This window comes from Populus trichocarpa, chromosome 2 (assembly GCF_000002775.5).
Source record: "Populus trichocarpa isolate Nisqually-1 chromosome 2, P.trichocarpa_v4.1, whole genome shotgun sequence".
Classification (NCBI taxonomy): Eukaryota; Viridiplantae; Streptophyta; class Magnoliopsida; order Malpighiales; family Salicaceae; genus Populus; species Populus trichocarpa.
In genome coordinates, this window is record NC_037286.2 from 4,797,126 (window position 1) to 4,812,709 (window position 15,584).

A 15,584-nucleotide genomic window follows, 5' to 3' on the forward strand; every position below is an offset into this window, starting at 1 on the left:
AAAGAATTAGATAGACAGGTCACTGAATCACACTCATTAATTAAAAGATAAACCAAATGTTCTAAATTTAGAAATATATTAATATATTGTTTTTTTAATTTATCTTTAATATAATAATATTAATATCTAAAATCATATAAAAAAACTAATTTTTTTTTTTTAAATGTTCAAAATCACTTCTTAAACAAATAAACAAAAACACTCTTGATCCTGATCCTTCATCCAAAGACACCCACAACCTAAACTCAATAAACGAGGTCAAACGTATCATCTCGTAGAAATCATCCTCAACAAAAAGCACACAGTTGATAAAGCGTACGACATCGTTCAGGCACCTGCATCTTCGCTCTCAGATTAATCTTCTTTCCGTTTTTGACCCTATCCAGAATTTAAAATACCAATCCTACCATCATTCTTCTCGTCGAAAATCAAATGTCACTTCCCACACACAAATAAAATCCAAATCCATTCACGTACTAAATAAAAGATCTCAAACCCTAATTCACTAGGGTTTTTATAATTACAATATTTTTTGATATCTTCATCTTTAAATCAAATCTAATCCTCTTATCCATTGTAATTACTGGATTAAATCTACCTGTATATACGCATGAAACCCTAAACTCGCCAAATTGCAAGCCATTTTGGATCTGCGATTCTGATTCTGATTCTGATTTTTTCTTCAATGGCGGATCAAGAAGAAGAGGAGTTGAGAGTGGCTCTAAGAATGAGCATGCAAAACTCGCCTCCTGAACCTAAGCGAAGCAAGCCGAGAGACGCTGGAGCTCCTGCGGCGTCACCAGAGGAATCGAGGCGGATGCAACGAGAGCTCATGGCAGCGGCCGCTGAGAAGCGGATGATCGCGACGAGAATTGCCTCCCCTTCTCCTTCGTTGTCGCATTCGCCTTCTCCTTCTCCTTCACCTTCACCTTCACCTTCACCTTCACCTTCGAAAGCAACAATTGATAGAAATCCTGGTAAAAGTGCGGACTGTGTTAGAAAGGAGGTGAATTTTGGTGCGAAGGAGGGGAATTCGGGACTGGAATTATCGAGTGAGGAAGTTAATCAGTTGTTTTCGATGGTGTTTGGGAGCGGAGTTTCGAAGGACATTCTTGCTCAGTGGAGTAACCAGGGCATAAGGTATTGGATAATGTGGTGACTTCCATATTGCAAATGGTTTTACATGTTTAGTTATGACACATTTTGATGGGTCATAATAGTGGATTTTAGCAATTTGATTCATGTTCAGCAACTGAAGTGGAGAAAAAGTGGTCTTATTGGTTCAGTGTAGTGATGAAAGGGTAGAACTGTGTGCTTTTAAGGGCTATCCCCATGGGGATCCCATAGGAATTTGTATACTAAATTATTTGTCTTACAACTTGTTTGAGATCTGGTTCGTTTTCAAAATCACGATGTTGCAGAAGTTTCATTGGCATACCCGTTATTGGCTAATATCATTTTGAACGTTCATATAGGTTTAGTCCTGATCCAGAAACATCTATGGGCCTAGTGCAGCATGAAGGCGGGCCCTGTGGCGTCTTAGCAACTATACAAGTAATCCCCTTGATTTCGAACTATGCTGTTTTTTCTGTTGTTGCTAGTATCTTTAATCAATTTCTACATTATGTGTTATATCGAATAAATCAAGGATTAGTTTTTTCTTTGTTTCTTTCTTGTGCTATGGGAAGAAGGGGGGTACGCATGAGTTAGAATGGTGCATGTGCATTTTATGCCGCTCTGCTTTTTGCCCTTGGATAAAGCTAATTAGAATTTGGATGCATTCCTTGATGGATCATTAACCATGGTGTGATGCTGAAGAATGGAGCTTTCTCTTGCCAGGCTACTTGAATGTCAATATGCAATTTCATCATAGATGTTTTGATGTCATCTTTTTTAAAATTTTCATGCTTTAGGCGACAGTCTAGTCATTCATAGAATTGATTTTTTAAATGGATGTCTATGCCATTCAATTTTAGATTTATTTATAATCAGTGTTGTCAAAGGCAAAAGGCGCTAAAAAGAGTCCAAGCCTATAAAATGCCCGAGGCGCATGCCTGAATGAACCAAGGTGATATGCTATAAATTAAAAAAAAGAAGTAATATTATACTATACTATATTATATAAATCTAAAATATATATCTTCCCAAATAAGATTAGATCAATAGAAAATAAATAAAAAATATAAAATACCATAACATAGTCATGTAAAGTTTTAACTGATAGTGGAATTTATGGGGGCTCATGACAAGCTGAAGTCATGGGCGTGTGAAAGAATTTAGTTAATTATCAAAGAAGCCAAATGCAGGGTGAGGATGCTACAATCACTGCTGCAGATTTCACAGAGATGAGAGAAAATGCTTTGAATTGAACATGAACATGAACATGAACATGAACATATTTAATCCCGGTAGGAGTTTACTAGAAATTTTGCTCGAGGTCAACTAAGCACCAGGAGCCATTGCCAAAATATTAGCTCTATCCGTTGATGTTAAGTTTTCTTCAACTAACATTTTCAGGCTTCCTGACACGGAAGATTGGTTGGATTCATCTAGTAGTCAGTATTAAAAATGGAGAAAGGCTGACTAAAAGTTATCTAATAGCTGATAGTTTATAGTAAATTTAGCTTTAATAGGATTATAATATATAAGAATGATTCATGTGATTGATCATAATCTACATTGGGTTTAGCAGAGTTGAGTTTAGTTATTGTGTCATGTATCAATTCCCTGTGTTTGTTGGTGATAATCTTTCAAAACACTAGCTAACACATGTGTGATTTTGACAATCTGTTGTAAATCAGATGATTATTTTAACTATCTAAATATTTGAAATAATTGTTATATCTTTTGACTTTGTGGCTATTGCAAAAAATTCTAGGCATAGCCCTTTTCAAAAATTGTTTTATTTTCAAATCTTTGGATTGTGTGTCATTAAGGGTTTAGAGAATTATAGGCTACCTCAAACTCAAGGTCCATAGGCCATAACCAACCATAGTAAAAAAAATTCACTTCATAATGGTATTGAGCCATTGGCCTGATCATTTCACGATGCTATGGCTGGTTTTTTGAACTTCTCCAAAATGGAGGAGGGTTGGAGTTTGATTTCTTACTTGGAAATGGGTAGCCTCTGTTTTTGTATAAGGTAGTAATTGAAGTTATATAACTGTATCATTCATCATTCCTTTGAACCAGGTATTGGTTGCAATTTAAGTGTGCAGTTCTTAATCTCCTTATACCATTTCATCTTTTATTTTAGTTTTCTTGGTGCTATACTGATTTGCAATATTCATAGCTTCAGAATCAGTTCAAAATCCTTATTGATTTTCTTACAATATTTTGTGGGGTTGTGCAGGCATTTGTTCTCAAATACCTTCTTTTCTTTCCGAATGAAATAGGCAAAGTTACATCAAATGCGCCACAAAATTTAGGCCCTGGAAGATTGTCTAAAGGCCAATATGTTGCATCGGATAATTTTGGTTCTCTCACTGAAGATGCAAAAGCAAGGTGATTATAAACCATCGGTTAAATATCACAATGGAAGACCTTATGCACTTAGAAATTTACCACTCATGGTTTCACATGGTTTTCCTCCTGCCTGTAGCCTACCCTTTTTTTCAGTTGCATTTAAAGCTTGGAGCTCCATTTTTTGTTTACTTTCATTTTATGCTATTATTTATGATCCTTTGATTTACAAACAACGAAATTGTGGTATTCATTCCTGAGATGTGCTCAGTTGCTTTTTAAGTGCCGTGAACTGTTTTATTTTTAAGTTGTCACAGTTTAATAACTTCATATCTAAGGGTTTTCCATTGTTCTCAAGTGAGTTATTTTCTGCAATGATATTCTTTATCAGGGAATTCTGATTTATATGTATGGTTGAGCTATTACAAATTGCTAATTGGGTGTCATCAAGTTATTGATACAATGTTCCTTGAGTTTGTGATGGAGTTGGTTTCCTGGTGATGGATACCATATGAGGTGTATATGCTTTTTCCTGTTTATGCCACTTGATCTTTTGTAGAATATTCAAACCTCTTTGATCTTATATTTGCATGTGTCATGTGCAACTCAGTCCTGGTTAAAATTTAACTTTAATAGCTTATGTTCCTGTGTACTTGAGGTTTTTGAATAATTTGCCACTGCATATATCTAGACTAGTGGGCAAGGTTTAACAGCAAGTAGTGGTTTGAAAACTTGTTATACCCTTGATTAACTATCAATTATGTGTAACTAGCGTTCTGCCTGTTTTAGTTGGAAATGAATGTCGGGATGCGTTGAAAAACTTATACGGTTCATGATCAATCTCTTATAGAAATTCATTTATATTTGCTCACTTCTCCATTTTCATTTCATTGCTGTAATTTTTTCCCATTCACAGAGCCCTGGTCAAAAGCATGGGCGAGATATTGTTTATGTGTGGGGATAATAAAAGAGCTGTGATTGCCACTTTGAATGTTGTTGGCCTTGACACCAAGGGCTTTGCAAAGAACGAGGTAAGTTGGTTTAGGCTTGATATCAATGTACTTGCAATAATAAGTTTAGAGATTGATTTAGTGGAAACATCATGATTGTGATGACTATTTTGCACAGCTGTTTTGGATATTTATTTGCTGATAGGGGTTGTCTTCTATCTTGCAGATTGTTGCAAAAGCACTTGAGGGTCTTTCAATTGAATCTGCCTTTGATTTGCAAAAAATTCTAAGAATCGAAACACATACATCACAAGCAAGTGCATTGCAGAAGCTCCATAAGGCACTTCCTGTTTTCCAATCTCGTATGGGGGCACTACTGTTCCTTATTTCTGCATTACTGTCCCGGGGATTGGTATGCTTACAAAGCTATCTCTTCATTTATATGCCCTTTAATATTTTCCCATTTGAGAGTTTGACCTAATCCTCATCATTTTATGCTTGGAAATGGGGGCATCGCTAGTCCATTTCAAAACCTATTCCTTTTGTGGAAGAAGGTAGGAGCGGGGTGGGATTGAGGTGTCTGAGATTTTAATTTCAAAGCCTTTTGAAATGGGAGTTTTGAGCTTTACTTTGGGGTTATGTTATGTTAGTAGAAAAAAAAGATGGCTTTGTCTTTCTCCAGTCTTATGCTGTAGATCTCTAACAGCCTTTTGAAGTTTCCTTGTGAATTAGTGGTTCTCCCTTTTTAAAATTGGATGCTTATGCCACTTATGCTTGAAAAATGTCTCTTCTATTCAGGACTCCATTCAATCTGACAGGGACGATCCCAGCCTTCCCCTAGTCACTGCACCTTTTGGGCATGCTTCACAGGTATAATACCCACATATTGATCTAGGTTGTGTTATCTCGTCCCCCTCTGCTTTGATGGTATCTGTCCTTTGGTTAATCTTTGAATACTGATTGAATTTTTCTGGGATGATTCTTTTGAACATTGTGAAACAGGAAATTGTGAACCTTTTGCTCTGTGGACAGGCTGTCCCTAATGTATTTGACGGTAGGATGGACTTGGGTGGAGGCATGTTTCTAAAGGGCATATTCACGAGTGTGGAAGTTGGATTTCTCACTCTACTAGAATCCCTCAATTTTTGTAAGGTTGGCCAGCATCTAAAATGCCCTAAATGGCCAATATGGGTTGTAGGAAGTGAATCCCATTATACAGTTCTATTTGCTCTCGACACCACTGTTCAAGATGAGAATGAGCTGGAAGAAAGGGAATCACAGATCCGGAGGGCATTTGATGCACAAGATCAGAGTGGCGGCGGTGGCTTTATCAGTGTTGAAGGTTTCCATCAAGTCCTTAGGGAAGCAGGAATTAGACTTCCATCCGAGAAACTTGATCACCTTTGCAGCACTGGCTTTATTGTATGGAGTGAGTTCTGGCAGGTTATTTTGGACTTGGACAAAAGTTTGGGAGGCCTTAAGGATTCAAGTGGGTTAATGGGTAAGAAGGTGTTTGATCTTTACCATTTTAATGGGATTGCAAAATCTGATTTAAATGGAAGCCACACAACCTCTGGGGGTGAAACACCAGTTCAGAGACCTAGGCTCACAAAATTGAGGGTTTCAGTTCCACCAAGGTGGACTCCCGAGGAATTCATGGCAGATGTGGTAGTGACTTCTGGGCCTGTTGGGAACGAATCAAGTGGTAAAGACACTGAGGTGACAAAACCTGAGCCTTCCCAGCATGCACCACTGGTGGACTGTATTAGAACACGCTGGTCGCGTGCAGTTTGCAATTGGGTGGGGGATCCGCCTAGTATAGTGTGAATGTTTACCCTTTTTGTGATCCTTTAGCGTGCTCCTGTCGGTGAAAACACAGATGGCATATAATCCAAGAACAATCACAAAAAAAATTCAGGGTAAGGCATCCTCTTTTAAATTAAGCAGGGGGGGGGGGGGTTTCATGGTATTATCTATGGGTTCATGGTATTATCTTTTGCAAGTATGTGCAACACCATTTTCTGCTGTGGATTGTTGTAGCTTGCTCATTCTAATTCGATCTTGATAATGTTAGATACTCAGAAAGGGAGGTATACTGTCATGTTTAATGGCAATCTGATGTGTAAAATTCGTTTATATTGCCTTTGTGTTGATTTGGAAAGCCTTTGGCGAGGGATTGTAGGAATGCCAAAATAATCATGCATGTTCTTGCGGTTGAATATGTTGTAACAGTTAAACTCTGCCCTGGAGGAACGCGAAAGGGCAACGGAACAGAGTTTCTATTGGAGAGTTATTAGATCTAAGGAGAGATCCTGTTGTCATATTTTTACTTTTTATTCATAATATTTAACCATGAAATTCAGCAAACAGAAACGAATGGTTACTAGTATTTCATTGCTTCTATGGAACCAGCCTGGCGGATCCGGGGGGGCTGGAGGGGGCAGTCAGCCTTTTTGTTGCTAGGGCATATATGATATAGGGTAATGACTGCCCTCTGCATCGAAGCAGAAATATATAGACACGCGCGCACTTTTCTATGAATATCTAAATAATTTTTTTAGATCGAACTTTACATTTATTTGAGAATAGTTTGACACTTGTTTGAATTGAAAAGGATGTTAATTATTTTAGAGTATACCAATGTTTGGAACAATTAAAAAACTATTTGTACTCCTATTAAATATGAAATTAATTGATATGTTTTGTATGATGAAATTATGTTGAGTATAATTCCAGATATTTAGTGGAAGAATAAATAAAAGAACTTAGTAAGAAGCATGCCGTACTTTGTGTTTCTCATTATAAATGTATGAATGTTTATGGTTGATAGATTATTTTAATATGTATTTTTAGAGGAAAAACTTAATTATTGTATTCTTTTGCAACTCCCGGAGCTAAATTTTTATATTTGTCATGTGTCTACAGAGAGTTTTATAGTTGTTGATGATGAGTGGGAGTCATGGGCTTAATGTTGTTTTACTCAACAAGTTAAAGAGAAGTTTTGGGTTCCCAGATGATTATTTGATTAGGATTTTGCCTAAATACACTGATATGTTTATGCTTGTTAATCATAGCGGGAGAAGGAGATCAATGGGGATTGATTAGGATTTTGCCTAAATACACCGATCATCTTCATAAAACTACCTTCTCCCTTGTTCCCAGTGTGGGATTGGGGCGTTCAAAATACCAGCAGAAGAGAATGCTTTATCAATGCTTGCATCTTAGGAGAACGTGCGTGTGCTCTAGTTCCATGCCCAGGTGGGGACTTGCGTAGGATCAACTATCAAGTGAGAATAATCTCCTGGTTAGTGAAGCATCAGCAACAAGAAGAGCAAAAATATATCAGAAAATGAATACTTGACTGTCTCTTTGTGTTTTCTTCAGTTTCATATTCATCTACTATCTCAGAATCCTGTTACAAAGTTAAAGGAGAGTTACCATAAAAAAAGAAAAAATAAGGAAAAATTGAAGGAGAATTATTAGAGTCATGATGGGAAGTGCAAGTATGCTTTATGAGCTACTGAGTGCACAGAAAAACCATTCTTTGAGGTAGGTTGTATTAACCAAGTAAATTGATTGGAGCTTCAATGCTTAAAATGAAGAAACCAGGGATCCTCATAGCTTCCTTGTAATGATAAGATTACGGAATATATCTGTCCCAGGTATGTTTCCCAGAACCAGTCTTCGGCCTTGTGACTTGAAGAAGGATCTTGAATATTGATATCCCTACCTGTTCATCAACAGCATCATGGTTGTTTTGTATCATCAATAACATGAAAGCAGGAATCACTTCATAGTGTCTTTTCCCAAGATAATTGGAAAAAGGAAAAGCAACTTAAATCCTAATTAATAAGTAATTCCTGTTTACTTTTTCAAGCCTGTACAGGTTCAGTTCTGGTACCATTATCTAAAACTTGAAAACTCACCGCAATGGCAAGGCCGTCCTGGACAGGGACAGAAATAACACCAAAGAATGCACACAACATCACAACAAAATCAAATTTGTCGATCTTCCATCTCTGGCAAGCAGCTGGGATGTCTACGAGGCCATTTACTGCTGTTACTATGATGGCACCCAATACAACATTTGGGGTGTACTGGAATAGAGGCATTAGGAAGAGGAGGGTCACCATAACTGTCACTGACATTATAATGTTGGAAACTGCCGTTTTGGCTCCTGCATTGTGATTGACAGCAGAACGAGAGAAAGCTCCTGAAATTCAAAGTTGTGTCATAATACCATAGACGTGTCTCTTCTATTTTTAAGCACTTAATAGCATAACAGAAAAGAAAGGAAGGATAGTAGACTGTACATGTCAGCACCTGCTGTAACACAACAGGAAGTGGCGGAGCCAATCACATTCATTAACCCAATTGCCATCATTTCCTTGTTACCATCTACCTGGTAGTTCTTCAAAGCAGCAAAAATATGTATACAAGTACGGTGCAATCCAAGATTAACCTTCCTCCTTCAATAATTCATGTATTTCCAGGGAGTATTAAATTTATTCTTCATATAAAAAAGCTGATAATACCAAAGTAAATAAGATATAGAAGAATAGTAAAAAAAAATTACAATATTTTTAGGAAATTGTAAAAGAAGAAGAAGAAAGAACGATATTTTTTTTATGTTTTCTTTTCTAAAATTTACCACTCGAAATGACCGAACTGAAGTGGGTCAAATTAGGGCCCTTTATGTAGTTATAGTCCAATCAATGTTGCAGGTCCATTACACCTCCCAGTCCCAGTCCGAGGTCTTCGATTAGAAAAGTAAATCTCACAGGGCCAACAGTCGCTTTGTCTGCGTCAATCTCCCGATCATCGTTTCTCCAACTCCCCCGACCAAGGTGCGATTTCTTCTCCTTGTCACGTTTCTCTTCTACTTCCCTTAACCACTCCTATTTCGAGCTCTCGTCGTCCATCCTTTGTTTTCAGTACTCTCTCTAATTTGACGGTTGGTTTCGTATTTTAATTACAAACAAATCACCCCTATCCAAATATTTAGGTCTCCCTCGCAGTTTTTTATTTTTTGCCTTTGGATGTCGTTAACAATCGAACCATTCCTTTCAGATGATTGATTTCAAATAATTGCAGGGAATTCGCGAACTGTCTTACCGTGATTTTTAGTTCTAATACATGTGAGTGAGTATTCTGTATTTTATTCAAATGTATGTGATGATTCTTAAGCTTATAGCAATCTGTCTGTTTTTCTTAATCTTATCTTTTTTGTTCATTTGTTAAATTATGTGCTAGTTGACGTGACTGAGATGTGGGTTTTGGATTTACAATGGAGTAAACAATTATTGTGATATGGACTAGAAACTGCTGGGCAACACTGAGTGCTCCAATCTAATGGGTCTATTTGTGATAAACTGGGACCTCAATCAATAATTTTTGTGCGCGCTCGTGCGTGTGGGTGGGGCGAGGTTCCTTTTACATGTATTCCTGCTGTTTAAGTAAATGAGATAAATATAGATAGATTAGATACGTTTCCTGCTTTTCAAGTATGTAATAAAATCTCCTAGAAAGTGGCCATGTTGTCTAGGTTCTCACTTTTTTTGGTTTAGGTATGATGTCTTAAGGGTCCTGATCATGAAACTGTTTTCCATAACAATGGAATGACTATGACTATCTTGTAGCACCATTTGGGACAATTATGCTTAGAAACCATTAAAGGCTTGTGTAAGCGTGTTTGTTCTGGCTTAGTTACTTTGTTATGCAGATATCGTTTATTGGATCAGCTTTAAGCAAGAACTTTGTTTTGCTGTTTTTTAAACTAGCATTTTTATATTTGGAGATATGTTTGTCACCATGTTCTTGCAAATGCATTAGTCATATGGAGATGTGCTAATAATACCTGTCTCAGGGAAGATAAAGGAGTTATATACCTGCATGGTTTTGAATGTATTTTTGTATTTCACACTATTCTGTTTCTCACCTATACATGCATTTGCTCCCTTTCAATTAAACTTAGGGCGGACGAGGAACCTGTCGATCCGAAGAAGTATCTTGAGGAATCTTGCAAGCCTAAATGTGTGAGGCCTTTGCTTGAATATCAGGTAAAGCATTTTTATATTCAAACTTGTTTATAGAATGCGTGAGTGAAAATGATGGATTGTACCTGTAGTTTATTTTGTTTTATCTTTTCATTTTTCCAGTATCTAGATATCAAATGAATGTGGTCTTCGTTCAGCGACTTCTGAAATCTGACGTCTTAAAAAAAAAAAAAACTTTGGGTCCATCAAAGCTCCTGTTTACTTCATTTTCAATCCTTCGCTGCTCTTGATAAGATATAAGATCATGTTCGATAACTTGTTGGGAAAATGTGGATCATCTCCTTGTTGGTGCCATCAGTGGCGGAGCCACGAGGGGAAAGAGGAGCAGTTGCCCCTTTAATTTTTTTTTTCAAAATATTTTTTATATTAGAATTTTAATATAATAACTTAACAAGTTTAATTTTCTTTGTTAGCTATTAATTGATACAAGCTCTTCTTCTTCCTTTGTGAACTATTGTCCCTGCCTCTCTCCTTTCTACAAAATTTCTTTTCAAGTCCTAAACTATTAATTAGTTAAGCAAGTAACCTCGTATGCTTTATGTTTTAGGTAGGTTTCCTTCATTTTTTCTATTTATTCCATTGTCTAATTTTAGTTTTATTCCTTTATAATTAGTTATTTAAAAATGTTAGAGTTTATGATAATTTATGGGTTTGTTAAATTAATATGTGTATGGATAATATTATATGCATATGAATATGAATTGAAATGAGTTTTGATGAATTAATATATATTTTATTATGAATTTCATATGAAAAATGATAATGAGTTTTGATGAATTAATATATATTTTATTATGAATTTCATATGAAAAATTATGGTGATAAACTTACTAGTTATTAAAAATGAAGTACTGGACAACTCAAAAAATTAGGGACACAATTTAAAAAAAATTAAAAATATATTAATGTTTATATTTAACCCAATTGTATAAAACAACAAGCCAACAAAGAATTGTTGCCAATAACTTCAATAGTCCCTGGAAGATTTAGAAATAGATGAATGAAAGTTTGATTGTATATATTAAGAAAGAATATCTTTAATGAAATTAAGAATGAAGTCATTATAAAGCAGTTTCAAAATATAAAAACTTGAAAAGAATAATTATAATGTAAGTTTTTTCATTTTAAAAATATTCTTAAATTAATTTTGCTTGACATGAGTTAGTACATACATTTTAAATTGATTTCTCTATATATAACACATGTCTATATAGTATATAATATTAAGCATTTGTTAGTAATTTGCCCTATCATTTAAAAAATCTTGGCTCCGCCACTGGGTGCCATAATTTTTGGCTATATGAATTTTGGAAATCATTTCTTTGGTAGTTACTACTGAAAAATCATTTCTTTTACTGGTTTCTTCCGAATGGCTATTTCTTGAGCTTTGAGGATTTGATTTTATGGCCAAAAGCTTATAACTTCTGTGGCACTTATTACAGGCATGTGTGAAGAGAATTCAAGGTGATGAGACTGGCCACAAACATTGTACTGGACAGTACTTTGATTACTGGTCCTGTGTTGATAAATGCGTAAGTTGGCTTTCAGTGTTTCAAATTTCGTCAAGATTTTGATTCAGGTCATCAACTGAATTTGGCATTTTGGACAGGTTGCTCTGAAGCTGTTTTCGAAACTGAAGTAGTAGGGATGCTGTTAGGGCACTTTCATTTCCTGTTTTATCTTTTGAAATGTCAGATCATGGGCTCATTTCCACTCATCTGCGGCACCTCTTTTCGATTTGATCAGCAAACGTTTTTGAATTAAAATAATGGAAGATGTCTTAAATTGATTGCTTTGTAACTGGTAAGCTGTTGAACGTGATACATCTTGCGAGGTCATGTTGAAAATTTTAAAGATGGAGGCTGTATATTGCTCCAGGGGTGGATTGATTTTGCAGCCCAGCATGATTTTTAAAAAAAAAATATTTTTTTATGTTTTTAAATCTTTTTTTATATTAATATTAAAAATAAAATATTATATTAATATATTTCTATTTTATTTATTTTTTTTGACAAGTAACCAAATATCATAACAAAATCTGCTATGACACAGCCTAGATATAACTATGCCAATGCCTTTCTATAACACTGCTGGGAGAGATGATGCTTCCGATGATATTTGTTCATATACTGTTGTGTTGATATATACAATTGAATTCAGGTTTCGCTTCATAGCAGGTATTAACTGTCTAAACTGATAGCTGATCGGACGGAATTCGTTGCTTTTTCAACATGGCAATCATTTCAGCGTCCTATATATTCTGCAGTCACGCATGATCTCTGCTCGCTCGCAAGATTGACTTGTTTAGACTTTTCACTGCTTTAGGGTTGTAGAATCTCAACGTTTGTTTATGTGGAATAAAAGTGTTTTTGAAATAAAATGATTTAATTTTAAATTATTTTAATACTTTAATGTTAAAAATAATTTTTTAAAAATAAATAAATAATTATTTTAATATATTTTTAAGTGAATAAATTATTTTAATAAAAATATTTTTCGGTTTTAATTTGTAAATCTTGGGACTGCAAAAGGGATCATTGGATCCCCAACAATCTAAGCTGGTCAAAAAGTTAATCTTCCTATAAATTCTCGTTACACAAATTTTGTTTATTATTTGATATCCTGGATTTGAGATCATTATTTGAACGGGATGTTTCGACGAGATCATTCAAAAAAGGGATTCAATCTTGATTGATATATAGATATATTCAAGGTTTATCATTGAAAAAAAAAGAGGCTATTTTCTTTTTAATTTCAGTAGAAAATGGTAATGAAAGTGAAGGAATAAATTTGTTAGAAGTGAAAAATCTAAAAGGCGGTGGCTAGTATTAAAACCGCAGAATTCAATGTGATTGAAAACGGGAACCAGTGGGACCTCCTACTCCTCCGCCATTATACGGTGAATCCTCCGCCCAAAACGGGTTGCAAACCAGACCTAACCTTGTTGATTTTTCAGATGCGAAATTGTCGACTCACAAACGGAATGGATAGACTTCGTCTTATCGTTTTCACCAACCAAAAAAGAGAGCCCAGTTATGGCCCAACAAAACTCAGCCCAATCTCAGGTCACAACTCTCTGCCAAGCATCCTGAGATCAACAGTGACATAGTTTGCATAAGTGAACGATCTCTCTGTCTGTCATTAACTCTAATCTAAGGTACAGTTCCTTGTCTCTCATTAACTCATCAAATCATCAAAGTCTCCTTTGTTTTTTCGTTCAATTTCTCCCTTATTTTCGTATTCTGATTTATAATAAATAAATAAAGCAGCATTTCTAAAATTCAAGGTCTCGCCATTAATGCACGTATCTAAAATTAAATTAATTGCCGTCCTCTCTGCAGGGAACACCGCAAATTATCATATCGTGCCTTTTTTTAGCTCTAACACATGTGAGTATTAGGCTCCCTTTATCTTGTTAAGTTACTGCTAATCATAATTGAATCTGGGTGCATCAGAATTTTGATGAGCTTTCGGCTCGCCATGTTGTGGTGTTGCACAATTTCTGATATTATCTAGTTGTAATTAATATGGAATTATCTGTTAAGTGTTGTTGTGTTGGTTTGAGGTTTAAGGTTGTTTATAAGGATGGGTGCATTAGGGAAACCAATTGCTGTCGTGTTCTGTATGGTGCTGAATCCATGTAATTAATGGGTGTAATTGTGATAAACTGGGATCTTGGACCTATAAATCTTTTTTTTGAAAGAAACCATGAAAGGCTGATTTTTACATCTTAAGCATTCTCAATCTCATACTAGTTTTAAATTTACTATTCGAAGGTAAGGATTTATTTGTTTTTAAGCAAGATTTTTATCCATGATTGGATATTGCTTGTCCCAAGTCCCAAACTATCATGTTTTCAGACACAAAAACATGGATGCTAAGATAAAAAAAACATGCTTATACCTGTGCTAGAGTCAGTAATGAACCTTATCTGCTTGCATAGTTCTGAATTTTATTTTGCATGTCATAGTTTTTTCATGTCTTACTATGCATGCGCTTGTTGTTTTCATTTAATTAAATTTAGGGCGGACGAGGAACTTGTTGATCAAAAGAAGTATCTCGAGGACTCTTGCAAGCCTAAATGTGTGAAGCCTCTACTTGAATATGAGGTGAAGCACTTTCACAATTTAATTTGTCATTTCTTTTTCCCTGCCTTCTTGTTTTCTAAACATGCAAATGAATATCATTCTTGACTTTATGTCTTCTGGCCATTGACTTATATCCAATACCTTCCAAAGCTATTAATTTGATGTTACACTCCCTGAGATTTCCATAACGGAATTGTTTTATGCTTATACAGTACTTAAAAATCTTGTCAGGAACTAATAGAAATGACGCTGCTTATTGTTTTATATGGCACTTCATCAGTCTTGGGTCGTGAATTGAATGTTTTATTGTTTTATCCAAAATTCGCTAGTCACTGCTGAATTGAAATGCTGTCCCAGTTGGTTGGAAATTTCTCAACTTGAGTATATGTTTTGCCACTGGAACTATAATTATATTCCACTTATTACAGGCATGTGTTAAGAGAGTTGAAGGAGATGAGAGTGGCCACAAACATTGTACAGGGCAGTACTTCGACTACTGGTACTGTATTGATAAATGCGTAAGTTTTTCTTTCCACTTCTTAATGCTTTCTTAGATTATTATTGGTCTGGATCATCAGCAGCATTCGGGATTTTGGAATATGCAGGTTGCACCGAAGCTATTCTCTAAACTGAAGTGACAGGGAGTACTGTCAGGACACCACTTTCATTTCCTATTCGAGTTTTCTGCTATCGTAGTTGAGTTATGTGAAATGTTGCTTGGCTGATATTTCGTGTCAACCCTTTACCATTTTGACAAGGAAAACCTTTTGAATTAGAATAACAGAGAATGTTGTGAATTGATGGATTTGTAAGCTGTTGCAGCAAATATCATGTGAAGTCACGATGAAAAAATCGAAAGACTGCATGATTGGGTTTATAATATCAGTAGTTCTGCCCTCTTTTTATAGAAAGAGGTACGGAAGAGTGTATCGAATCTAGAAAAAACAGTGTAGAAATACTATTCTTACAACTTCTTTTTACAGTGGATTTCAGAACTAAAACAAATAAAAATAATAATTATATTTAAT

At 35.4% G+C, this 15,584-nt stretch overlaps 4 protein-coding genes across 9 annotated transcripts; 3 read left to right on the forward strand and 1 right to left on the reverse strand.

Moving 5' to 3' along the window:
* The first annotated feature begins 258 nt into the window (after positions 1-258).
* On the forward strand, positions 259-8,087 carry LOC18096176 (uncharacterized). Of its 3 annotated transcripts, none has more exons than XR_008058502.1 (8): positions 259-1,140; positions 1,476-1,554; positions 3,353-3,504; positions 4,379-4,493; positions 4,639-4,824; positions 5,211-5,282; positions 5,415-6,331; positions 7,338-8,087. XR_008058502.1 is itself a non-coding variant. In XM_006386249.3 (7 exons), the coding sequence occupies exons 1-7, from the start codon at positions 686-688 to the stop codon at positions 6,237-6,239; spliced, it is 1,884 nt and encodes a 627-aa protein (XP_006386311.2). In that variant the 5' UTR covers positions 259-685; the 3' UTR covers positions 6,240-6,735. The 3 variants fall into 3 exon arrangements, 1 of the variants encoding a protein (XP_006386311.2); XR_008058501.1 differs by having other exon boundaries at positions 7,487-8,087; XM_006386249.3 differs by lacking the exon at positions 7,338-8,087 and having other exon boundaries at positions 5,415-6,735.
* Positions 7,997-8,935, reverse strand: LOC112326679 (probable sulfate transporter 3.3). Its single transcript, XM_024596223.2, has 3 exons — positions 8,736-8,935; positions 8,339-8,625; positions 7,997-8,142 (listed from the first exon to the last, which is right to left on the reverse strand). Exons 1-3 carry the CDS (start codon positions 8,794-8,796, stop codon positions 8,053-8,055), a joined length of 438 nt encoding a protein of 145 aa, XP_024451991.2. The 5' UTR covers positions 8,797-8,935; the 3' UTR covers positions 7,997-8,052.
* Positions 8,936-9,127: 192 nt separating this feature from the next.
* On the forward strand, positions 9,128-12,345 carry LOC7467824 (cytochrome b-c1 complex subunit 6-1, mitochondrial). 3 transcript variants are annotated; one of them, XM_024595057.2, is made up of 5 exons: positions 9,128-9,259; positions 9,507-9,580; positions 10,387-10,471; positions 11,911-12,000; positions 12,078-12,345. In XM_024595057.2, coding segments are annotated over exons 2-5 (210 nt in total). In that variant the 5' UTR covers positions 9,128-9,259; positions 9,507-9,578; the 3' UTR covers positions 12,111-12,345. The 3 variants fall into 3 exon arrangements, with proteins under 3 accessions (XP_024450825.1, XP_024450823.1, XP_052306339.1); XM_024595055.2 differs by having other exon boundaries at positions 9,135-9,259; positions 9,507-9,550; XM_052450379.1 differs by having other exon boundaries at positions 9,203-9,259; positions 9,483-9,550.
* A 940-nt stretch (positions 12,346-13,285) lies between these two features.
* LOC7466249 (cytochrome b-c1 complex subunit 6-1, mitochondrial) lies at positions 13,286-15,536 on the forward strand. Of its 2 annotated transcripts, XM_002300888.4 has the most exons (5): positions 13,286-13,625; positions 13,810-13,857; positions 14,493-14,577; positions 14,985-15,074; positions 15,162-15,536. In XM_002300888.4, coding segments are annotated over exons 2-5 (210 nt in total). In that variant the 5' UTR covers positions 13,286-13,625; positions 13,810-13,855; the 3' UTR covers positions 15,195-15,536. The 2 variants fall into 2 exon arrangements, with proteins under 2 accessions (XP_002300924.3, XP_052306741.1); XM_052450781.1 differs by lacking the exons at positions 13,286-13,625; positions 13,810-13,857 and having other exon boundaries at positions 13,927-14,577.
* The last annotated feature ends 48 nt before the right edge of the window (positions 15,537-15,584 follow it).